Consider the following 25133-nt stretch of genomic DNA (forward strand, 5'->3'; position numbering starts at 1 on the left):
CAGGTAGGTAAACCTTAACACAGAGCTAGCCCTGGACCCACTTAACTTCTTTTGTGCCGTGCCCCTCCAAACCAAACCAAACCGAACCAATCCCAAAACATTTTCAATTTACAACAATTTTCTCCCTCAACTTTTCGCAACTGTGCCCATATCGCCCTTCTTTGCGACGACAACATAGCGCATACCACCAATAACCCATCAAGCGCTTAGATATACATACGGATATTCAATATGGCAGAGTACGATCTCCTGCCGAAATTAATCGGCCACCTCGACCGTCATCTCGTCTTCCCCCTCCTAGAATTCGCAGCAGGCCAACTCCCCGAAGATGCTGACGATGCCTCCGTCTTGGCTATTACAAAAGCCAAGTACGAACTACTCAAGACAACCAACATGACAGACTTCGTCGGAAACTTAAAGGCAGAGCTTGAGGGACTAGAGGAAGCCCCTGCCGAATTCAACGACAAGAGACAAAAGGTTATCTCGCGCCTGGAACAATTCGAGGAGAGCACTAGCAAGCTAGTCGATCTACTTGGTCGCGAAGATGTTGTCGGCAACCTACGAAGCGACAAGGTTGCTAACCTCGAGTTTCTTAAGAAGGAACACGACGTATGTCATTCCATTCTATCAACACCCATTTCTACTAAATTAACATATAATGATTAGGTGACGATCGAAATGGTCAACGCACTCTACGACTTCGGAAATTTCCAATATAGCTGCGGAAACTACGCCGCCGCTGCCGACCTCCTATACCAGTTCCGTGTGTTGTCTACCGATAACGACAAGGTCGCCGCCGCGACATGGGGAAAATTCGCGTCCGAGATTCTCACTACGAACTGGGAAGGTAGCGTGGAGGAGCTTCAAAAGGTCAAGGAGAACATCGACACAAAGCTTTTCAACAACCCCCTGGCCCAACTAAGCCAACGTACTTGGCTTATCCACTGGGCCCTATTTCCCCTTTTCAACGACGACCGCACTCGCGACGGCCTATTAGACTTATTCTTCAGCCCGGCTTATATCAACACCATACAGACTAGCTGTCCCTGGATTCTGCGATATCTAACCGCTGCCGTCATCACTGGTCGAAACCGAGCTAGGAACTCTGGTCAATACCAAAAGCAACTAAAGGATATCATCCGCATAGTGAAGCAGGAGGCGTATGAGTACACCGATCCCGTAACCGATTTCGTCCGAGCACTCTACATCGACTTTGACTTCGAGGAAGCTCAACGTCAACTTTCTCTTGCCGAAGAGATTCTGCGGTCCGACTTCTTCCTTTTCTCCGCCGCTGATCTTTTCGTCGATGCCGCACGACACCTGATCTCAGAGAGTTACTGCAAGATCCATGCCCGAATCGATATCAAGGATCTAAGCGCACGGTTAGGTCTAGGTGATGATGAGGGTGAGAAGTGGATCGTCAACCTAATCCGTGATACAAGGGTAGACGCCAAGATTGACTACAAAGAGGGTACCGTTGTTATGAACCACCCTCCCAGTTCCGTCTACCAACAAGTCATCGAAAGAACTAAGGGTGGTTTCTTCCGAACCCAAGTACTCAGCGCAGCGGTTGCGCGTTAAGAGCGGAAGTAGTTACACATGATTCTTATAATGGATACCCGTTAAGTGGACATGATAATGCGCGCGGTATTGGAACCAAAATAAGCAAGGCAGGCAGAGACCCGTGGTATTGTTATCCACGGCATGCATCAACGGCGTTTAGGGGGGTTCTGGTTCAGCCAACTGCGGTAGATCTGTAAGGTAGCATGGATTTGCAAAATCGATTCTTTCAAGTTTGATTCTCTTTTTACGATGTGCTCTAGACTGTGAAACCCCCTCGAACTCTTAATAAGCCATCGTTGCAAGGCATCTCAACTCACCTTCAACAACACAACGCATCGACATAACTATAGACATATATACATATCACCCTTTATAATTCAACTAGACGTCAGGTAGGCAGTTCTTTCTTATATATAGGGTTTCTGACCGGCAACTTCGGTGTGACGAAAGTGGCGGGTTCTGGGCTGCCATCCCCTCTCCATGTAATTGGTAATTGGAGATTTCCCACCATTTCACCTCTATTTTCAACATTCTTTTTCCTCTCAACTTGATTATTAGAGGAATAGTACGTAATCATGTTACGGCTCTTAAAAGAAAAGAAATCACCAAAAGCCAAGACGATCCCTATTCCCGACGATTATCTAGAAAGGGTATACGCGGGTGTTCTCGGGAAATTGATTGGCGTGTATATGGGCCGCCCATTTGAAGGATGGACGCACCAACGCATCATCGCTGAACTGGGACATATTCGATATTTCGTCAATGAGAAACTTGGGTTGCCAGTTGTTGTTACTGATGATGATGTCTCGGGTACTTTTACGTTTGTCAGAGCGCTGGAAGAACATTCGCGTGGGAAAGATGGTATTTCGGCGGAAGATGTTGGGAGGACTTGGTTGAATAATGTTATTCAGGGGAGGACGATATTCGTATGTCTTTATTCCCATTGCCCCCTTTTTATCTATATCGAATATCTCTACTGATGTATTTGAGTTACCCCAACTTGAAGTCTTTTATGACAATTACTTCACCTTACCCACAAACCTCTTCCCACTCGCCCCTATCACCATCCTCAAACTCCCTCCTCCACTACAAACCCTCACTAACATCTCCCAGTGGTGGGGCGGCAACGGCGTATCAACCGAGCACACCGCATACCTAAACCTCAAACGCGGCCTCCGCGCCCCGCAAAGCGGCTCCATATCCACCAACGGCACCACAATAGCCCAACAAATCGGGGCCCAAATATTCATCGACGGCTTCGCGATGACATGTCCGGGTAACCCGGACTTAGCAGCTAAACTCGCCAGCGCAGCTGCGTCGGTAAGTCACGATGGTATCGCCGTACACGCAGCGCGCTTATGGGCCGCTATGGAGGCCGAAGCGTTTATTTCAGCGGATGTGCAACATTTGTTGGATGTGGGGTTAGAATACATACCCCAGGATTCTTTGATAAGAACACTAGTAAATGATGTTAGAGGATGGTGTGCAGAAGATGGGGATTGGTTGAAGACGAGAGAGAGGATTGAGGAGAAATATGGGTATGACAAGTTCCCCGGGATATGCCATGTTGTGCCGAACCATGGCATTATGGTTATGGCTTTGATTTATGGAGGGGGGGATTTTGGCGAGGCGATGCATGTTGTGAATACGTGTGGTTGGGATACGGATTGTAATTCGGGGAATTTGGGGTGTTTGGTTGCGATTATGCATGGGTTGAAGGGTTTTGAACTGGTGGGTGAGGGTGACGACAGCGATGGTGGCGATGAAAAGGAAGGAAGACGAGATTGGCGAGGTCCATTAGGTGATCGAGCTCTTATCTCAAGTGCAGACGGAGGATACTCCATCAACAACGCCGCGAGAATCGCTTACGACGTAGCAAACATGGGCCTCACTCTCGCCGGCAAGCCACCCCTTCCGCCCCCGAAAGACGGCGCGCAACTCCACTTCACCTTACCCGGAAGTACTCAGGGGTTCCGAGTTCATTATCTTCGAAGCAATATCGACAGTCAGGACCTCCCGAAAGCAACCATCGCACAAACCATAGACACCACCAACAACACCCCCAGCTTGAAAATCCAGGTCTTCCGTTACCGTTATTCTCAGGACGTAGTAGAAGTCATAACAGACACATTTGCGCCTCCCGAAGTCCGGCAAATGCCCATCTATGAGCTCGTCGGCTCTCCTCTTATATACCCCGGCCAGACTATCCGAGCCCACGTGCGCGCAGACGACGCCAACGCAGAAGCGACCAGCGTAGGCCTAGTACTTCGAGGATACAAATACTCCGACGCTATCGATACCGTGGTTAATACGAACTGTAGTATCTCACCCGGCGAATCCACCGTCCTAGAGTGGACTATTCCAGACAAACATTTCGGCGGAAGGCCGATTCAGGCCGTGGGCTTACGCATATGGGTTACTAAAAAATGCGGTCTTAGCACAATATGGTTAGATTATCTATGTTGGGATGGTCCGCCAAACCTCACTCTTAGACCTGCAACCGCTGTTGCGGCTGTGATAGGAGAGAAAGAATATAGCCCAGCTACATTCTACCAACAATCCTTCGTCAACGGCGCTGACACATTCGACGCCACAGGAGAAAAATTCATAATTGCACAAGACTCCGGTGAAGGTATAGTGAGCTACGGTACACGTGAGTGGACAGATTACAAAATCGTTTATCGTGGGTTTATCATCAACAAGGGAAGTCTGGTTGGCGTGGCGGCAAGAGTTAGGGGATTGAATAGGTGGTACGGGGTTCTCCTTTCCGACGGTGGCAAGCGTATATCGATCGTCAAAGCACATGATGAGGAACGGGTCGAATTAGCCAGTAAGGATTTTGCGTGGAAGGTAGATACGCCGTATACTCTCACAGTAGAAGTTGAAGGCGACGAGCTGCGCGCCAGAGTCGAAGGTGAGGCCAGCGTGGAACTCTCGGCTCATGATGCAGGTTATGGCAGTGGTGGAATAGGGATCGTGGCTACAGACGGGTCAGCATTTGTGGATAGTATCGACATACGGCCGTTAAAGGATAGTTAGAATGTGAAAACGTGAGCGATGCGTAATGGTTACCGAAGCCGAAATGATATCTCTCAGAACTCCGACTTATCGGTTTTCGTTTCCAAGGTTCCCGGACTAGTATTCTCATCAAATCAATTCATAAGCAGTCCTGGCCTATTTATTATCTTATTATCCGCGTAAACACCACCGAGACGCAAACCCCTTATTCCTTTTAAAATCCGTATGCGTATAGTCCTGTTCACATCATTCCCTGCCGGCAAGCCACACGGCACCTTTTAATCCTTCAACGATGCCTTCTCTTAGCCACCCTTCTCCACTCCAATGGGGGTCTCTCTTCTTTCTTCTCTCGGCATCGTAGAGCACCAGATCATCACGGTCAACTCCCTTTTCGTTCTTTTCCTTTTCTTTTTCACTCTCTTCCTCTTGCGCTTTACCGGCCCTCCACTCAAGCCACTCGAATAGGCCCTTCAAGCCAAGCAGGTTATCTCTAGTTCCGCTGCAAACGATACTTTCAAGGACTAAACGGGCATCAACTGCGCTGACGGAGCTATTGCTAACATCGGGACCGCCAACGCCACGGTCGAGTACGATACTACGCTCTGCGTGCGTGAGTTTATGTAGTTCCGGCACATTATTAAATAGCCATTCGAGGGGCTGCGAGGCGGTGTCCGTTGTCTGTAAAACCCCGAGTCCGCCTTGTTGGCCGAGAGCGAGCATTGTCGTTGCAAACGGGCTATCACTAACGGGCCGTCTGCGTAGGTACAATGCTTGCGAACGATTGAACGCTTCTGCGTATTCGGGATGCGCTTCGAAATTCAACTCAAGGTCCCAATATTCCATTGACATAGTCCGAACGCTATGTATGTCACTCAGGGGAGGAAGAAGGCACGGTGTCCTACGTACATCCTCTTCTGTCGAGTTCTTGAGTCGTATGGCAACCGGAACACAAACGGGCGCGTTCGTTGCTACATCCTTGGTGACTAGGCAGCGGGGGTCAGTAGCCAATACCCAAAAATGCCGGAAGGCCTGCAGATGACTCTTATTATCTTGCACCGAGTCTGGAAAGACGGGATAAAAGGCGACGAGTAATGATGCAATAGCCAAGTTAGATGTATTGAAAGTTTGTGTGCCGCAACCAAGAGATAAAGCACCCATAGCCATGTGTGTCGCCATATGCGAACCGTACGTTGTGTCCTGCTCGTTACGGCTGTGAAGCGATCGGAGATATCGGAGAACCTCCAAGTCGCAGGTACCAGCCATAACGGTCGCACAAGATAGCGCGACGACATCAAGGCACATGCACGCTGTTGCATGCACAGTCCTATCATCAAAGCTGGCTTTCGAGTTGGGATGGCGACATCGAGTATAGTATCTACGTATATAGGACAGTAAGAGATCTCGTACTTTCAAGTTCCCTGACCCAGCAAATCGTAGTGCTATAGAAAAGCAGAGGCCGGCTAGAATTGTAAGGAACGGTAGGTGAGTCGAATTAAGCGGCCCACGAGCATCATGATCTAAGGGATTTGCAGTCGGGTGTAATCTTGAATGATAGCGACGTGGGAGATTTTCGCGAACCCAGTCGTGCGTTGGCTCAATTTTTGACCAAAGAATAAGATGTTTAGCAACAGTGCGTAACAATAAAATGTCCGGGCGGACATAATCAAATTGCAGTGGCGCATCAGGAACGTCGATTTTGCGAGCTACTATGTGATCTTCCGATTTCATATAGATCAGCGCGATAGCTACAACGGAAGCTGCCGTAGACCTATCCAGAATATGCACATGCTCGGCCTTTTTAGTGGCTGAAGCCAGGGTTAGAAGCTTCTCGGTTACACGCATATCGTGGAGTCCTTTAAGATCCGTGCCTTTCCCTAAGTTAATGAAACCAAGGGCGAAGCCAGCAGCTAACCGGTAGCACTCAGTACGTAGAGGTTCTTCCTCATCCTCGGCCTCAATATGTTCAATTTCGGACATCATGATCTCGCTCATTCGGCGATGTTGGCTATTGCAATAAAGCAAACCGATGCCCATTATACCAGTTGTTTGCGTGAGAGGAGACAAGTTCAATTCGGCAGCGCCACGCGGTAACATCCGGGTTACGTGCACGGATAATAAACGTGTTATGAGCGAGTCCATAGTACCTATATAAGATGCGGCCAACCCTAGAAGTAACCCGATAGACGTCATGGTGTGCTTTGGCGTCAAATATTTGAAAGCAACCCATTTGGCGACACCTTTAAGGTGTCCGTTGAGACCAAGGGCCAGTAGGAATCCGGCATGCCTGTTGCTAAGATCATTGCCGGGTTTGTTATATAGAATCCATGATGTATCTATTCCCTTAGCTTGACGAGAAATAGATAACCCACCAGCGACGCCCGAATGGAAGAAAGCCCAAGCAATCTTCTCTTCGGTGAAAAGCGACTTGTCAACACCCACTGTCACGTTATTAGGCTTGACAGTACAGTTCAGGATAAAGCCGTTAATGTGGAATTTCTGGGTTAAGAGGGGGAATCGCAAGCCGTAGTTCATCAGGCCACGACCGGCCGGTATAGATAAGGTGTTGTTAGCGAGCCTTGTCACCAATTCCTTCTGCTGCTCGAGATATTGTGGTTCCGTCCAGCCCGGAAGAGGATCCAGGCGCACGGTTCGCGGCTTTGTCGTATTCAACATCATCTTAGTTTCGTCAAGACGCCGGTCATCTTTGAATATAGAACGGATAACTGCTTGCTTGTCGCTCTCTGCAATGTCGTCGGACGATGCATCGCTAAACTCCAAAGCATTCTGGCAAAGTGATGTGAAATCCCATGAAGCAATATGGGTGGGTGCCTAAATCTCATTAGTACCATGCACTGCGATAAATGATGAGGGATACTCACAAGAAGATTAGATGAACGAATACGAAGGCTATTCGTTCGCGTTAAGACCGAGCCAATGTCACTTCTATTCACCAAATCTAGCAGCCCCTTAGGCCAGCTTGATGGTGGGGTTGATTGACATTGAGCGATTGCGTCTTGAAGTGGCACAAGAACATATTCTGGCAGTGTCTCTAATACGATAGGTGTAATCCCGCTTTGGTATACCGCTTCGACAAATTGCACTGGTGTTCTGCTTCGTACGGAAAGCTCTTTGAAGAGATCCTCAAACATTTTCGTGCGCGGGACTATTGTATAAGCCATGGCCGACCTTATCGGCGGCACAAACGCGGATGAAATCGGCTCTTGAGAAAGATTGGTTCGGATCCAATCGAAAACGTTCCAGTAAGCCGGTTCTTGGGGTACGAGTGATATGGCTATGTCCATTGATTCTGGGAATTGGTCCGGCCAATCCAATGGCATTTCAAGCTCATATTGATTTACCCATTCGTTCCATTTCAACCATCGTGTAACTTGAAGCAGTACTGCCCGTAGGTCCACCGATCCCGGCGAAGATACGTGAAAAGATGTAACATCAAGCTTCTGCTCCTCGAGGAGAAGGTGCAATGTAAGAAAGATATCTTGGGCATATCGAGTTCGTGTTAAGTAGTCATGGCTTTGAGAAGTTTGAAGGTATCCCTCTGGGCCATAGGTAGCTTCTCCATAATTTGAGGATACGTACGTTAAAGCGTATTTCGTATGCGAAGAGAGAAAACTCAAATTGTCTCGTCCGGAACTGGGTTGAAACATAGTTAAACAGGCATCGTCTTCTTCCATTGTCCACTGCCACGCTTTATTCTCCATCCAGGGTGGATGTGTCGAGGAACCTAGTGTTTCGTAAGTGTTCATCGCGTCCCAGTCGCTAAGGTCAACCTGCACTCCGCTGCTGGACCTTAAAAAGCCTCTGGACCTCCTTCGTGGGGTCGGATCTGCTGGCAAGGTGGTCTCATCCACACCGAGAGCGAGATATATCGAGAGTATTTGAATAACGATAGCGGACCATTCAATATCGATAACATCAGCATCTTGTTGTCGGAGCCAATCGATAATCTCCCACCAATTAGCAATTAACCTCTCACCGGAAGAAGCAGGAAGAGCTGCGCGCAAGGCTTTCAGGATTTTTGAAACTCGCGGGGAGGTTGATTGGAGTTGAATGCGTATTTGATGGTGCTGTTGAGTATCCTCGTCCAGAATATCAACAATACCACGGAGCTTGGGGTGTCTTAAGCCGGCAATTTCCCCAATCACGGGGGTTACTGCTCTCCTAACACCAATATCCCGATCAATAAGGCTGCCATGGTAGTCGAGACTACGTAAATTCGCAAGCGACAATTTCGGCGGAAGAGTGATAGATGTCAATTGTGTCCACGGTGCTTGGATACTGAGCTCACGTTGGCCTTCGCTCGATTGTGACAACACTAGAATCATCGATATCTCGCCATCATTGATCTTGCACGAATCTATAATGCCTTGGGCTTTCTTCAATTGCCCAAATGTGACGACCGTCTTGACAGGTTCGGCTGGCGATGCAGATCTGGACCTACTCGATTGCAGATGGAGGGTTAATAGTTGGAGTCGCTTCTCCATCGGGTCCTGGATTCCCACCAAGACCTGCTGGCGGTTGTACCCGTCGTCTAAAGACTCTGGGCCGGTGAGACAAAAGACTTTGCACTGGGTTCGGGCCGGTTGCTTCGAGAGAGAATACCGGACGTTGCTGTTGTCAATAGGGATACTGTGAATTCGTGTAAAGAGAATTTCCTGGTTAAGCCCATCGAAATCATGATCATCTAGGCCCATACTATGGAACCCTTCAAAATCACCTCCCGAACGCAATTCCTCCAGCAAGGTATCAACTGGCGCTTCCAGAAGAGTGCTCACGGAATGGTTGGTATTTCCGGTAAAACTAGGCCCAGTAAATGCACCGCTACTGCGAGTTCGATGACTACCATGCGAAGTATCCCTCCTCGAGTTAGTGTGGTTGGAAATTTGGGCCTGCTCAGAGAATGCGGTTCTATCCTGTGAAGCAGAAAGATCCGCTCTAGCAAGCATAGAACTCACTCGACGAGAAGTCCTACGGGTCACACCCGACTCCTTCTCTATCCCCAACGAAGATTCGAGATTCTCTAGAACCTTATCGTTCTTTTCGACCTTTTCGCTCTTGCGAGGTCGTTTCCCAGGTAAAGGCGCACCAAAACTCTCTCTAAAAGTTGGGTGCAATGGTGTTGTAGCACCACTGGATAGACGTGGTTGCATTGAACTGCGTCTTCTGTCTGCCTTATCCTCGGGCTTCTTTTTTTTGGTGGTAAAAGGATCTTCATTCTCGATATAGGTAAGTTTCCAGACGGTGTACATGCAGGCTTCTCTATTAACAGTGACTGCAAGAACCACTTTTCCCTTACCCCTCCTATAGGTTTGGTGGTGTGGTATTTCTTCGATGTGAATGATCTCCTCAGCACGATCAAGAAAGTTAGGAGATTTATCAGAACCCCGACGACTCTTGCGCTTAGCAGATCTGTCGGGCGGATTGACAACCAAACCAAGTTCCAACAGAGGATCGGTGAGAACAACTAGACGAGGCCATCGAGAATCATTTTTTCCTTCGGAGCTATCCCAAGGAATGTTAATGTCGGGATTTATTCTAAGGGGAAGTGCTTTGGGTTTCCCAAGAGTCTCAATTGTGAATGTACTCTGCTGAGAGGATCGGATTGATGCGGGCGAGAGATTCGATATGAAAGAGTTATGTGGTACTCGGGGAAACTTAAGACTCGAGGCCAAACCATTGTCGGTCTGTAATCTTCTCTGTATTATGACGCCTTTAGGTGCCGCACAAGCAGACTCGACTTCAAAGGGCATATGTACGACATGACTGGTGCCGTCAAGGAAATAAATATGAGCTTGAGTTTTGAGAAAGACCACCAGAGCTTTAGACAAGCCCCTCTCACTTTCGTCGGGTTGGCTTCGTTTTCCTCCTACCAAGTTCTCCTGGACGTCTTCCGCATGTTCGGAGTTTGGAAAATATGTCAACAAGGCCTGAATGATAGGTTCCTTTTCTAACTTGAAGCCAAAGCATTTTCGAAAGATGCAGCCTCGTGACCATATAACAGCATCTTTGGTGACAAGAAGCTCATCTTCTCCCTCTTCACCATTAGTATGGTCTATAGTTATGTCCCAATGGTATGAGGAACTAGGTGGGTTTTCTGGAAGTAGTTGTTCCTGTATGGCGTATTGAAGTGCAGTGGGTTGGTGCAGGCCAAGCGATGTCACCGAAGCCATATCGGCCGTACTGAATCCATTGAAGATAATGGAAATATCTTTGTGTTAGTCGGCGAAAGTCCGAGTCGGAAAAAGTTGAAATTGAAAAGGTTCAAGGTTTCATTCGGCGTCGACTAATTTAAAATCAAATCTTTTATGATTAAGTGATCGCCGTTACCCGTCGTATGTCTCCAGAGTTGTTTCCTAATTCACATTCAAAATAACTACGCGCTATGAAAGTGCAATCCACGCGATGTTAGGTACACCAACTAGTACTAACTGCCTAAAAATTGGAGGGGTCGAGGGGCCGGAAAAATAACAAATGATTGGTCAGAATCCTTGCTTAGCTAATGGATTTCGACCCACACCACGGACATCCACCTGCATAAATCTGCAGCTAGTCTTGGCAGCCTCGGAACAGCTCACAAAGCTTGCTGACTTGACTGACGTAGCTTAGCTTAGCTTCCCAACTTAATCCATTACAACTCATTCATTCCTCCAATCATCACCTGCTACATGTTGCAGGTATTAATCTATCAACTTCATCTACATGTGAGGTAGCTAGGGTAGCTACATGTACGATTATGGCCAAGGTCTTCTAATCGTTATAGGTGGATTATTGTACAATACAAGTTTCAACCTCTAGACTCGACTCTTTCTTTATCTAGGAATGTCGCGATCCATCAACGCGATTTGTCTTAACTTGTCTCACTCCATACACCATCTAAGTCCTGATGTCGACTTCTCAGTTTGATTGCCTGTCATGACAGAAACGCAGCCCAATTTGGGCGATAGTGGCATCGAAGATGCGAATCCCGAACATGCCACGGATCATGCCGAAACGCCCAGTTCCGAAAATAACGTAGACGTGGCAGGAGACACAAAAGACGGAGGCGAAGAGAAAGATAATGAGGACGAAAACGGAGATGAAGAGGAAGAGGATGGGGAAGAAGAAGATGGGGACGAGGACGACGAAGAAGATGACGAGCCAAAACTGAAATACGCCCGTCTAACACAGCACATGGGCGGCGTTTATAAGAATGGCGACGCTACTAGTACTTTTCTCGTTGCGGGTGACAAGATGATAGTTGGGACGCATAATGGAAATATTGTAAGCCCTCACGGTAGACTTAATGGCGCCCATGAACTTCTAATACTAACATTCGTAATTAGCACGTTATTCAACTGCCCGATTTCCAATCACTACTCGTCTATCAAGCTCATACCGCGTCCGTTACCAGCATTTCCATATCCCCATACCCGCCTCCGACTCTCCCAGCAACGCTCAAACCCGAAGCCCTTAATAGAGTAGCATCGCAAAGCGTCAACCGCCCGTCGTCGAAACATTCAGACGCTGCTCAGGCCGGCCAACGAAAATCCCGCGAGCTTCCCCAAGTTCCGAACCTACCTTCAAATAATATCTTCATCGCCTCCTCTTCTATGGACGGAAACGTCCGTGTTCAGCCGTTAATCGAGCTGAGGGATGTACAGTTGAGAAATTTTGCGCGCCCAGTGCAAGCAGTAGCTTTGTCACCAGATTTCAGGAATGATAGGACGTATCTATCCGGTGGTCTTGCAGGCAGTCTAGTTCTTACCGTCGGAGCACCTCAAGGACGAAGCACCTCCACCACAGTAGGAACCGCAGCGGCTGCCGCGTCAGGTTGGCTTGGAAGCATGGGGCTTGGGACCAATACCGGCAAAGATACGGTGCTTCATTCTGGGGAAGGGACTATTAGTACGATAAAATGGTCTCTCTCGGGGAGATATGTTGCGTGGTTAAATGAGCACGGTATAAAAATCATGCGAACCAAATTACATCTAGAAAGTGCCGATGCCGAGGACGCTTGGAAGCGAGTAGGTCATATCGACAGGCCACAAACGGACGAGTGGGAAGAAATGGCAGGCGTTTGGAAGGGAAGAGCAGAATGGATTGACGATCAGGCGATCGGGAGCGACGAGGTTGTCAAAGAAAGCGAAGCATTAGGACAACTATCACCCGCTGCCGCGAAATTAAGCCAACAAGCACAAAAACACGATAAATCCATCGAACGATTGTTAGTCGGATGGGGTGGCACAATATGGATCATCCACGTCCATCCAGGAGGCGTTGGTGTAGGAAAGCATGCAGGCGAAAGGTCTATCGGAAGGGCCGAAATTGTGAAAATGTGCGTATACTCAGATGAGATATTAAGGGCAATGCTAACATTCTCAGACTTCGTATGGACTGCATTATATCAGGCATTTCGTTATATACCCAATCTCTGCTTCTTGTTCTTGCTTATTGTAAACCTGACGAAGAGGAGGAAGAGAGCGAGCAGGTTCAGATCGCCGAAAGACATAGACGATCAAGCAGTGGTGAACCATCTGGTGGAATTAGACGCCGTCATAACGCATTACCCCCTGAGTTGAGACTTATAGATCTCACATCACAAGCCGAGGTCGACAAGGATAGTCTCACAGTTAGTCGATTTGAACGACTATCTTCAAATGATTATCATCTGGGTGTGTTACCGGCCAGCAAGGCAGCATCTGTCGTCGCCTCACGGGGCGCTCTAGAAGCTTTGGCAGGGTTCGGTACAGATATGTGGAATGCCGCCGTCAATCCAAGGTCCCTGTTTAGCTCTGGTGCTAGCATAAGAAGCAGAGATAGCAACGAGATCGCATCAAGTCCTAGAGCAGGCCCTTCTAGTGCGAACATTCGATCCGGTCTCAGACCAGCATCTCGGACAGTACATCCCAATCTCATCAAACCAGGGGCAAAGATATTCATTCACAGTCCGTATGATTGTATTTTGGGAACCAAGAGAGATCTGGGCGACCACCTCGAATGGCTTCTCGAACATCAAAAATACCAAGATGCTTGGGAATTATTAGACGAACACCCAGAGATTATGAATGCGTCCTCCGACAGACTATCCGAGACATTTCCATCTAGTCCCGGCCAAAGACCATCAACCAGAGATGACTTTTATGAAGACATTTCGTCTATAGTGGATGACCATCTCAGATTTATGAACTCATCTTCAGAGAAAGAGAAGCGACGAATTGGTGAACTATGGGTCCAGGAGCTGGTTGACGAGGGCAATTGGACTCGCGCTGCTGAGATTACAGCAAAGGTAGTAAATACGCCTCACCAATGGGAGAATTGGATCTACACCTTTGCCGGGCAGAAGAAATTTGATGAGATTGTCGATTATATACCGTCGGAACCGATGCATCCGCCAATTCGGGGAACTGTCTACGAAATTGTGCTAGGTCACTACATTCAAACGAACAAACTCCGATTCAAAGAGTTACTTGATCGCTGGAGCACGGAACTTTTCGACGTGAACGAGGTTACCACTACCCTAGAAAACCAGCTTAAGTTCCGCGATGTAAGAGAAGACAGCATCGAAGATGGTGAAAAGGGGCGTGATTGGCGAATCGTTATGGAGAGCTTGGCTAGACTTCACGAGGTGAACGGACGATACCGAGACGCCCTAAAATGCTACATAAAGCTGCAGGATGCGGACTCGGTAATGCGTTTGATAAGGGACAACCATCTTGCCGATGCTGTTATCGATGACGTTCCAAGCTTCATTGCGCTTAGGGTTCCCGAGGCAGAATTAAACCGAATGAGCATCCCGGAACTAGAAGAAGCTACCTCCGAAGCCATCACGTTACTCGTAGATGAGGCAAACCGAGGCCTAATTAAACCCGATGTTGTCGTCAGTCAATTGGAAGAAAAAGAGTTAAAGCTTTATCTTTATTTCTACTTCCGCGGTCTATGGCAAGAATACCGGGAACGTGCTATCGATGATAGCGTATCTCTAGTCGACAATTTTGCCGACTTGGCTGTTCATATTTTCGCGAAATTCGACCGCGAACTTCTTATGGACTTTTTGAAAGTCTCTACATCTTACACATTCGAAGAAGCTGTTCAAGAATGTGAACAAGTTAATTTTATCCCCGAACTCGTGTATCTATACTCCAAGACTGGTCGGATGAAGCAGGCATTATACCTAATTATTGACCGCTTAGGAGATGTTTCGCAAGCTATTAGTTTCGCAAAGGAACAAGATGATCCAGACTTATGGGAAGATCTACTCGATTATAGTATGGATAAGCCACGCTTCATTCGTGCATTGCTTGAGGAAGTAGGCACATCCATCAACCCGATCACTTTAGTCCGACGCATTCCGGAGGGTCTTGAAATTCCGGGCCTCCGCGAAGGTTTGAAACATATTATGAAGGAACACGAGATCCAATACAGTATATCGTCCGGCGTAGCACGAGTTTTAAGGTCCGAAGTCGCAGCCGCCCAAAATCAACTCCGAAGTGGACAGAAGAAAGGCATTAAATTTGAGGTGCTCCTACAGCTACAAGACAATAGCGATGTCGAAGCCAAGGAAGTTTCAGCTCTGGCGGCTACAGCGAAAACATCTTCGCCAGCCGCGACGCCACATACAAACGGAACTGGAACGGCAACGCCTAGCGAAACGGTAGACACCAACACAATAACGGAGGCTAATCCTACGGGTAAGCAACAGCCACTGGTACATGACCACCGAGAGCTGAAGCCGGGCCATTGCGCAAGGTGTCACGAACCATTCACAGAGTGGGAAACTGAAACATTAGTGGGGTTCGCATGCGGCCATGTGTTCCACATTACTCATCTATTAGAATACCTACACCCAGGCCAGGATACAGACCCAAGTGTAATAGGAAACGGGGACGAAGATCGATCAAGAGGAGGTCGGTTTGTAGGTAGTAAAGTTACACACGCGCGATTATTAAGAGACCGTATCGAAGGCGGGTGTCCAGTTTGCAGAGGCAAGAGGGAGGTTGTTGAAGGTGGTGATTATCCGGGTATCTAGTATCAGCTACCTTTTGTTCTATTCTAGCTGAGGATGCATAGTTTGGAGTTTGGAGCATATACAACACACCATTATGTCGTGTTCTATTCGAATTAATCGAAGTATTGGATATCTTCGTATGCTTACCTAGGTCCTCCCAGTTCAAAGACAGGGCTGTTTGGTGAGATTCTTCGAGGGTAGAGGGTCAGTACATAGTATGTCGATGAACCCATCAAGTTATTGCCCGTTTCTTGGACTTCCACCCTGTGCCTCATCTAAATACCATGATTTTATCCAATATACCAAGAAATTTTGTAACTGGCCTCCTATGAGCCGCTGACGTCACCTAGTCGCCTAGATATGAAGGCATATTTGCCTAGGCGTCTTATTGCTTTTTACGTAAACACCAGGGTACCTCTGCATCAACGCCACGACTCCTCACCCACCATTTCATCTTCCCAACCCCTTCAAATTATCATCTACTTCTCTTCGATAATAATGGCAGACCGTCCGCGATTTTCCAGCGACCAGCTAACCCAATTCTTCGACCGCATCGGGTTATCAAGACAAAAACGGATTTACTCCGTAGGGGGACGAACCGACGATGACAAGCTAAAGTATTTATACCTCCTCAAGAAACACACCCTCGTGCGCATCCCATTCGAAAACCTCACATTGCACTACTCATGGCACCGCACAATCAACGTGCGCCCGCAGCATCTCTTCAACAAGATCGTGTCCCCTCCTAGTCGGCGCGGGGGTTATTGCATGGAAGCGAATTCCCTATTCCATACTGTGCTCCTCAGTTTAGGATACCAAGCTTTCATGGCCGGCGCTCGAGTATGTAGCAAGGACACCGGGAAATATGGTGGTTTTTCGCATTGTGTTAATATCGTGATTATCGGGAATGAACGCTGGATGCTGGATGTGGGATTCGGCGCGAATGGACCTACGATGCCGATGCATTTATCGCATGAATTTTATGCATCGCATGTCAGAGCTTCCCAGGCGAAAACTCGTGTTGTGCATGAGCCGATTCCGCAGAATGTTGATCAGAGCCAGAAGATTTGGATTTATCAGTTCCAGATAGGTCCTGGAGAGGAGTGGGTGCCGCAGTATTGTTTCGTGGATACTGAGTTTTTGCTTGAGGATATTAGATGCATGAATTTGAGTCCGTGGAAGAGCCCGAGTTCCTGGTTCACGCAGAAAGTGGTGTTGACGCGGTTCACAACTCACTTGGAAAGGGAGAAGGCAGACGATTTATCAGATGGCCCCGGATCTGCGAGTGAGGGGGTGATATCGCGGGGAGATATAGATGGAGCGTTGATCTTGTTCCATGATTCGCTCAAGTGGCGACGTTTTGGGCGGACGAAGCTTGAGATTAAATTTAGCAGTGATGCGGAGAGGATCGATGCTATAAGGAAGTATTTTGGGATTGAGTTGGATGAAGAAGATCGAGAAGCTATCCGAGGCACGGTGGGTGAGATCAGGTCAGTTCCTAATCTCTTTGATTAGGCCTTCATTAATTCATTCTATACGAAAATTATCTCCACATACCTGTATATTGACAATAGGGACTCTATATTAAAATCTGAAGAATCCAACACCTTGAAATTGGCAGCCTCTCATGCTCTTTCTGGATGGGTTTTCAAAAGAAAGTGCGCCGAAAGCGGCCGCATTACTATTACTCTCTATCAACAAACCTGTGTGAATAGTGTCATAGACAAACAAATAAAAGGTGATAGAAACCTGTGACTTACTTACACACATTGCCTTAAAGTACATAGGGAAGCACACCGCCGGAGAAGGCACCATGATACTAAAAAAGAAGGGTGAGTTCGTTCAGATAGGATGATTGTCCATAGTACTAAAGGAGAGTCTGGGAGGGGATGATATCGGGAGCTTGGTACAAAGATAGGTTTTTAACATATCTCTGACTTGATCACCCGCCATACCATCTAAGGATTTAAATATCGGTTTGCTTTTTGATTCATCCAAGTCATTTCTTCAGCCATCTTTTATGTTTCCTTTCTTATTGCCTATTCAGGGGTCAGGGGTCTTTCACACAGAATTTGTACCGCATGACATAATCAAAAACAACGATGATAGAAGTAGTGACTAGATAGATAAATGACAAGATATTGAACCTATTGCTGATTATTATATGTAAATGCTTAGACATGTGAGTAGGTAGCTGGATGGCTGGTTACCTGGAAGGTTGACCGGGTGGAGCTAATCGTCGTTACTTAAAACCCACACCCCGTAAATGCTTTACATATAAAATAGCTTTATCCCCGTAACCACATTCTTTCTGTGTCCTATTCAAATTTTCTTCCCATTTTTTCTTAGATGCCTACGTACGTACGTACCTAGATCCACCGATGCTTCTCAGCCTCCACCACTCATTCGAAACCTGTCAGTCATGAGTTCACAACAAACAGATAAAACTAGTTTTTTATCTAATTCAACACATTTCAACAGTGTTCAACTGTTGTCAAACAAAGTATTCACTTGTTAAACCACCCATAATTATACTCCGGTACCTTCCAAAGTAGGTACTTGCACCGTTCATAGGATGATATCCGCCATGGAATTGAAGAATTTTGCCTCGCTGGTTCGAGGCCGACTTCCTCATGACTATACTATTATTTATATACAAAGAAATCTGCACTGCTTTGCTATAGGGCACCAAACAATTAGCCACCAAATCACTTTCCTTCGACCATGGCCTTTGTTCCCTCGAGAATACAAAGGCATTGAACAAGAGAACCAAATATATATACACAAGTAACAAAATACCGAGGCATTGTAATATTTTCTGAGACAGTCTCGGACAATATCTAACAATGTCAAGCGATAACAGCGAGTCGGACAGTAGCGATGGCCGTCTGAGTTACTATATGGACGGCGGGGCGGAGGCCGTCACAGAGCGTATAAAGCAGTTTTTCGACAACAATACTAGATGGAAGTGGTCGAGCATGCTTGGCATTGGAGCCACTGGTATCGTATACCGAGTGCAATACCAGCGCGGAAACCTTTCTCGAGACTTGGCGGTTAAGATAGTCCCCCAAGATGTTGACTTGGGGGGGTATAAGTCCTACGATGAAGACGACCCGATCGTTCCAGATGAGGTAGAGGAAATAGTGAACGAGAAGCGTTGGTTACAGGTAAGGATACTCTTCTTTATTCTCGACCTTGAATTCTTTGGTAACTGACTATTTTATTATAGGTTCTTCGTGGTAATTCGCATATTGTTACTCCGCTTGATGTTCCCCATGATCCTTTTGACTCTGCCAACACACCTCCCGGAGTCCTCCCACACCGAATGGGGAACTGGGTCTTCATGGAGTATCTCCCAAATGGTCCGCTATGGTTGTTCATCAGCCGATATCACAAGTTGTATCCCGACGAACCGATACCGAATCGTCTCTTGTGGAGATTTTTCATGTGTTGTAAGTTAATTTTATACTCGAGTACTTAGACTTGCATCATAAAGCTAACCTAGTCCTATTTTAGTGGCGAGGATGTGTCTAGAGATGGCATACTACAACGCAACATGGCCCGATGGCCGAAAAGTCAATCTAGAAACGGACGACTACGAACAACTGCGGAATATTCCCCCAGGACCTTTAGTCCACTCGGATATAGGCTCCAACAACATCATGATCGGGACCCTAGCTCCCAACCTCCAAAACCCTGAACATACCTTAAGCCCGGTCCTGAAATTGATAGATTTCGCTCTCGCTCAGAATTTACCTGAGTAAGTAATACCTACGTACGTACAAGGAGAAACAATAACTGACGTAGGTTAGCACAGACTTCTTAGGATCAAACGCAGCTCAGATAAACGTCAGAGACGCGGGCGAGGTAAGTCATGGGCAATATTATACCAATCTTCGCAAAGATACTAACCGTTGTATTAGGTCATGTTAAACCTCATACGGCAGCAAGAGCACGGCGGAACAGAAAAGACTCGAGTAACCATCGCAGGTCAAACTTTCGAAACCTTCGCTGGTGGTCTTGTCGACCGTTGGAAGGATTACAAGAAAGCCGGTGTAGATCCCGGCTTAGTGGAGCTTATCTGCACTTGCCTGGCTGAGGAGCCTCATAGACGACTTAGTCCCGTCGACCTAGCGATAGTAATTCGTCTGAGTTGGGATAAGGACTATCCTAATAACCCAAGAGAGACAGACGCGGTTATACAGGAGAGGTTACGAGCGGCTATTTTCGATGCGGATACTGAAGAAGAGTAGCGAGATTATATACCCCTTAGTGTGCTTATATAGATAAATAAATAAATTGTCATAAAATTTAACGTGACCCTTCCATTACAGTAGTAGAACTAGAGTTCATCATTGATATTGACGCATCGGCAGCATTGGATTCATTCGTACCTAACTAACTATGGCAACAGCGTTTAGAATCGAATAGTTTCAACTCCGAAGAGTATATTAAACATTAAAACGTATCCATCAGCCGACATCAAGGTCATGGCACAGCATGCCACGAAGTAAAGGCGCGTGGGAGATTCCTTTCCGCCCTGTAGACGAAACATTACCAGATTACCTTTAATCGTGACCAAAAAGACGATTATGATCAACAAGATACTGCTGCCAGGCAGCCATGATTCGGTCCCGATCGTCATTGGAGCAACGTTCAATGACAGTGTATCGGCCTGCAAACTCGCGTCCCCACTCTTCCATATGTTTTTCCTCTGCCTTCTTCCTGTCCTCTTCCTTCTTCTTCGCCTTCTCCTTCTGCTTATCCTCTCGTTTCTTCTTGTCGGCCTCGTACTGGGTGAGAGTCTTCGAGGCCCAAGCCTTCAGCTTCTCAGGCTCTTTGAAGCACCAGAGCACTACCTCCCTAGCCGCAAACGTGTCTTCGACACAATCGTGGCCTTTCTTAGAGGCCTGAATGTTCGCACCTAAGAACTCCTGACATAGCTTCTTGAGGCGCCAACGACGAAGCACCTTCTCCTTGCCGAAGACAGCTTCAGCGGCAACGATACCGGAATCGACAACTCGTTTGTGGATGATATGAAGTACCTTAAGATCGTTGTTCAAAGCATGGCCAAGGAGTATGGTGTTCTCGTCGGCGTGTCGGAAAAGTTCCTCTCGTGCCTTCGGCCATCCGTACAGGATCTTGCCTGAAACTTGAGCCTCTGTCATCTTGACCCTAGTGACTCCGCTATACTTAGTACGCCACTATACATCAAAAGTTAGTAATTGTCACAATCCATAGTAGAATAAAGAGGTAATAAATAAGTAGGAATTACTTACGTCTTGGACAGTCTCCGTAGGGAAGACGAGCGTATCCATCAAAACCTCTCCGGTAATCACATCAATCGCGCAAATTTGGGCGAGTTCATCTCGTCCCTTCGAAAGACCAACCATCTCGCAATCAATAGCAATAGCCTTGCGCTTCAATACTCCAGGGACTCGGGCCGGCGTCGGGAGGAAGGTCTTAACTTCGTACTTGAGACGCTTGGCGTGGGTCGCGTCGCCGGTATAGTACGATTGCAACATTAGCAAGTCCTCACTGTGGCAGTGTGACTCGAGGGTCTGGTGAAGGCTGATGGCGTTCAAAGTCTGGGGTAGGTTGTTGTCTGCTAGGTCGGTTGCCCAGGGGTACTTTTGCTTAATGGTGGGTGGTAAGGGCTTGGGTTGAGCAATGTCTACTGGTTGTGCCAAAGCAGGTGTGAAGAGGTTGGGCACAGCGTCGCTACCATATAACGTAGCTAAAGAGGGAGTACGTTAGCAAATTTCAACATAAAAAACAGAGTATGGAGAGAAATAGTACCTTGAGGAGGAGGGTTCTCAGAGATCACCAGTGTGTCCCTAGCTCTAGTCGCGAGATCTTCCACATTTTCTGCACGGTCGGGTAGGGTGAAACTAGACATAGTCGCTCGAGGTACTGAGCTAGGAGGAATATAGGTATAGGCCTGAGGAAAAGCAGCTGTAAATCTGAGCGGCGGGGGTCTGCCTCCATGCAAAGGAGAATCTCTTCTATGCTGATGAAGCGCAGCACTGCTCACAAATAAGCGATGACAGGGTATACACCATCTTTCCTTCATATGACCAGTCTTCCTGACATGCTTGTTGATGGAATGCGCATCCTTCAGGATGGCAGAGCAATCGCATCGATAGTTTCGAAGTCCTTCGCCTTGCATGATGGGTGGTGGTGGGTGATGATTGCTAGATTGAAGTTGTGCAGGTTTGAAATTTGATATGTTGAAAAGAAAGGCGAGAGCAGAGGCTCAAATGGTTTATTATTTTGCTGAAATGAAAGGAGTGTACCGGGAGGCACCCACTGTCGAGTCAGCCTGACTTAGGCAATGAAGGCCATTGGGGTGGCCACGAGCATGGGCTGAGTTGTCACGTCCGAAGATGGCCAACGAATTAGGCGGGGGTAATATGGATTAACCTGTAAAGTACACCCGGCCGCGCGACGTCGAGCTGTTTCAATGAAAAGAGTTCCTAACACATTTGTGATTCGTCGTTGCGGCTTAAGAGCCTTACATATGACCGTCGTAAGTCACTACAATGATATCGTTCGCCGATTCACTTCTTCTAGTCACTAATAATTTTCAAAGCTTAAAGGAACCGTGAACACTTATATGAACCGTTCATTCTAGTAATTTGGTGATTAGCTTCGCCAGGTCATCATATTTTTGATATAGAATACACCTTACGAAGAGTCGGCGTTAAGTCTCACGAGGGTCTGGTGAGAGGCAACCAAGTTGTTGGTGGCGTAGCTGCCGCATTTGAAACCGGAGCAATGCGAAAGTAGGCAGTTGCCTCTTATATGTGACGCCCTCTATTCATACGTTCGTTTCTCTCTGTCGTAAATAATTATTGAACGTCGCCAAGTTGGCCGCTTTGAAAGCTCGCTTCCAAAGGGGGTGTGATGAAGGTTTCGAGCGTACAACTACCCATCCTAGGCGCCGAATGCGTAAAAGGTCACAAAACCTCAACTCGAGGCTCATGTTAAAAAGAAAATAGACATGAATAGTTAGAGAGACGATATAATCATGATACTTATGTATAGGACTGTATGTCTTACATTTGTTACGCCGAGGTTGAGTATAGCCTCACGAGGACCCCTTTTTAACGTGTGGGGCCGCGGCGTACCTACCTAGGTACCTAAAATACCCGTCTAAGCTTCCCAACTTCTAACTACTGCATAGACGTTCGTGAATCTTCTTTGATACGTATAAAAAACTATAAGTATGTTAATACTTCCACTGAAAGAAACAGGAACAACATACATATTTTTATCCACCGCGGCGTTAATCATCAATGCCAATATCTCACATTCACCCACAAAATACCCAAACGTTGCCGCCGGAGCGAAATAATAACTCTTTATTACATATCCTAATAGTATAACGATTTCTCCGAAAGTCTAACCATTGCGCCCTCAAATATTACATCCAATGCCACGAACCCCAGCCCTACATGCCGTAATACATGAGTCCCAAAGGTAGGCGACGTTAGTGCTATCAATTGCCACAAAAGCCTAGATCTATCAGCATGACCATAGGGGTCTTTAGATTTCTAAGTTTCTCTAAACGAATGTAGATGGAAGTAAAGACATAGTAAACAGGTGATAAGCCCGGTAAGCTGTAGACGTTAGTTGAATTACACATTACCTCTCCACAAATATGTCCCGCCCGGACATGACAAACCCATCAAACAATTCCCGCGATAACGGCCATTACAGCTCCGTAAAGGCCGACACATATAAGAAGTTCCCAAGTACGGACTGCGACTATCCCTCCTTGGATCAGGCCTCCCAGAATACTGAGCCCTACCAGGAACACCACCGTCAACCTGCCTAAGTAACCTGGTATGATCAAGAACGTTAGGATCGGGAGGATGACAGCCACCGTGACAGCTACGGATAGAGGGACAACTGGTGTGTCTTCGTATGTAGTTTCGACAGTCTCGGCAATGCTTTCTTCTTGTCGGAAAGGTGAGACAGGCCGAGATTTAATAGGCGATCTGCCTCGAGGTTCAGACATTGCGAACTCGGGAGGTGGAGGTATTGGCGTATGCATTGGGTCTTCGTCCACCACTATTTGTTCTTCATCACTGATACAGACTAAGTCATCTGTGGGGTCAAGAAAATGGGTCTCAGCCTCAGCTATAGGGTTGTGGGTTATAAGGTAATGACGATATTCGCGTATGTCATCCATTGTTGGAGCCGGTATCCTCTGCGTTTCCCTAAATGATGATAAAATGCGGTCTGGCGAATTATATACATAAGCAAGGTATCGTGCCGACGGAAATGCGTGAGGGTAGGGAGGGATTCGCTTACTATATTGGTCCAATTTAAATCCAATTTTACCGAGTGTTTCGGATTTACGCCAATGGAGCTCACCACCAGCCATGAATTCTGCCCTTCGCGAGGCAGGAAAGATACAATTCGGCAAACGTCGGTTTTGCGTATCTGCCGCGTCAAGTCGATGGAGCTGCTCTTCCAATTCGCAAAGTTCATCTTGAAGATACAATAACATCCTATGATTCAACATCTCAAATCTGCGGTATATAGGTCGAAGATTTGGACCGACGGGATCTGGCGGGGTGGCTAATTTCGAAGCAAGTAACTCATAACCTGATAGAGGCAATTTCTCGTTCCTTGGGACATGCCTTGAGCGCCCTCGGTTTGGTTCGCGTGGGGTATGATCGGAAGGTGAACCATGCGAGTGTTCGGAGTTTTCCCGTGAGAGTTCCGGGAACCCATGGCTTCGTCTCCTATTTGGAGGTGGCCCCATTCGAGGCCCGATATCAATCGGCGGACGATCCTCATCAGCACCCTCGGCATTATGCTCTGGACTCGTGCTCCTATCGGTTTCATTTTCACCGACAGTATCCGAGGCATCATCATCTCTAAAGACACTTGATGCTGAGGATGCACTTTGAGTCGAGGGTGATTGCCCCTGCATTGAGGTAGGCGATCGACGAGATGCCTCTTCCATTGATCTGCGGATACTTTCTGCGGTAACAGTGGGGGAGTCGGAATCCAGGAAGTTAAGAGCGTTAGGTTGTTTCGTGGGAAATCTCTTTCGTCTAGCCGTTGCTTTCCCTGCGGCCTCCCTATCAAGGAAAGGCCTTTCTGTGGCTGTTGAGGCGCCCTCTCCCGAGCTATTTGATCCACGTGAACTCGGAGCGACAGTCGCTAAGCTCGTGGATGCAACGGATGGAGAATTCAAACGATTGAATGATTCATTCTCAGGACCAACATCTAGGCGGCCGTTTTCTTGGGTAGGCGGACCAGCCCCTGATTGAACGTCACGTCCAATCTCTTCACGCAAGGAAGATGGTCTTATGCCAGGGCTGTCAGGGCCAAGCATAGGATCAGATGCCTTCAAGACGCTGGAAAATCTTCTATGTGGTTTGTTTAAATTGTTGGGACCAAATCTCGAATGTGGCTCCCAATGGTTCGTTTCCGTATTACGTCTCGGTAAACTCATTCTCCTCGAGATTAAGGGGTATGGAAAATTCGGGAGGGGAATTTCCTGCTGGATATGATCCTGATTGTCAGCCAT

General features: G+C 47.3%; 8 protein-coding genes across 8 annotated transcripts; 5 read left to right on the forward strand and 3 right to left on the reverse strand.

The window, feature by feature from the left end:
• The first annotated feature begins 34 nt into the window (after positions 1 to 34).
• On the forward strand, positions 35 to 1932 carry F4822DRAFT_414599 (putative eukaryotic translation initiation factor 3 subunit 6). The gene is made up of 2 exons (XM_051459160.1): positions 35 to 609; positions 667 to 1932. Exons 1-2 carry the CDS (start codon positions 232 to 234, stop codon positions 1579 to 1581), a joined length of 1293 nt encoding a protein of 430 aa, XP_051311733.1. The 5' UTR covers positions 35 to 231; the 3' UTR covers positions 1582 to 1932.
• Positions 1933 to 2092: 160 nt separating this feature from the next.
• On the forward strand, positions 2093 to 5083 carry F4822DRAFT_358707 (ADP-ribosylglycohydrolase). The gene is made up of 2 exons (XM_051456081.1): positions 2093 to 2489; positions 2677 to 5083. Exons 1-2 carry the CDS (start codon positions 2139 to 2141, stop codon positions 4600 to 4602), a joined length of 2277 nt encoding a protein of 758 aa, XP_051311734.1. The 5' UTR covers positions 2093 to 2138; the 3' UTR covers positions 4603 to 5083.
• Positions 4455 to 10973, reverse strand: F4822DRAFT_358693 (uncharacterized protein). Its single transcript, XM_051456080.1, has 2 exons — positions 7461 to 10973; positions 4455 to 7410 (listed from the first exon to the last, which is right to left on the reverse strand). Exons 1-2 carry the CDS (start codon positions 10767 to 10769, stop codon positions 4828 to 4830), a joined length of 5892 nt encoding a protein of 1963 aa, XP_051311735.1. The 5' UTR covers positions 10770 to 10973; the 3' UTR covers positions 4455 to 4827.
• Positions 10974 to 11431: 458 nt separating this feature from the next.
• F4822DRAFT_358723 (uncharacterized protein) lies at positions 11432 to 15706 on the forward strand. The gene is made up of 3 exons (XM_051456082.1): positions 11432 to 11859; positions 11922 to 12913; positions 12961 to 15706. Exons 1-3 carry the CDS (start codon positions 11512 to 11514, stop codon positions 15602 to 15604), a joined length of 3984 nt encoding a protein of 1327 aa, XP_051311736.1. The 5' UTR covers positions 11432 to 11511; the 3' UTR covers positions 15605 to 15706.
• Positions 15707 to 15981: 275 nt separating this feature from the next.
• Positions 15982 to 17295, forward strand: F4822DRAFT_414604 (cysteine proteinase). The gene has a single exon (XM_051459161.1). It carries the CDS (start codon positions 16082 to 16084, stop codon positions 17096 to 17098), a length of 1017 nt encoding a protein of 338 aa, XP_051311737.1. The 5' UTR covers positions 15982 to 16081; the 3' UTR covers positions 17099 to 17295.
• Positions 17296 to 18429: 1134 nt separating this feature from the next.
• Positions 18430 to 19836, forward strand: F4822DRAFT_432823 (uncharacterized protein; the record flags this gene model as incomplete). The annotated part of the gene is made up of 5 exons (XM_051461719.1): positions 18430 to 18750; positions 18813 to 19035; positions 19100 to 19343; positions 19396 to 19450; positions 19507 to 19836. 5 exons carry the CDS (start codon positions 18430 to 18432, stop codon positions 19834 to 19836), a joined length of 1173 nt encoding a protein of 390 aa, XP_051311738.1.
• Positions 19837 to 20068: 232 nt separating this feature from the next.
• F4822DRAFT_358733 (ribonuclease H-like protein) lies at positions 20069 to 22201 on the reverse strand. Its single transcript, XM_051456083.1, has 3 exons — positions 21383 to 22201; positions 20863 to 21320; positions 20069 to 20787 (listed from the first exon to the last, which is right to left on the reverse strand). Exons 1-3 carry the CDS (start codon positions 21750 to 21752, stop codon positions 20152 to 20154), a joined length of 1464 nt encoding a protein of 487 aa, XP_051311739.1. The 5' UTR covers positions 21753 to 22201; the 3' UTR covers positions 20069 to 20151.
• A 1072-nt stretch (positions 22202 to 23273) lies between these two features.
• On the reverse strand, positions 23274 to 25133 carry F4822DRAFT_432825 (uncharacterized protein; the record flags this gene model as incomplete). Its single annotated transcript, XM_051461720.1, has 1 exon — positions 23274 to 25133. One exon carries the CDS (start codon positions 25131 to 25133, stop codon positions 23274 to 23276), a length of 1860 nt encoding a protein of 619 aa, XP_051311740.1.

Source organism: Hypoxylon trugodes (assembly GCF_022578975.1).
Source record: "Hypoxylon trugodes strain CBS 135444 unplaced genomic scaffold F4822scaffold_8, whole genome shotgun sequence".
NCBI classification, from domain to species: domain Eukaryota; kingdom Fungi; phylum Ascomycota; class Sordariomycetes; order Xylariales; family Hypoxylaceae; genus Hypoxylon; species Hypoxylon trugodes.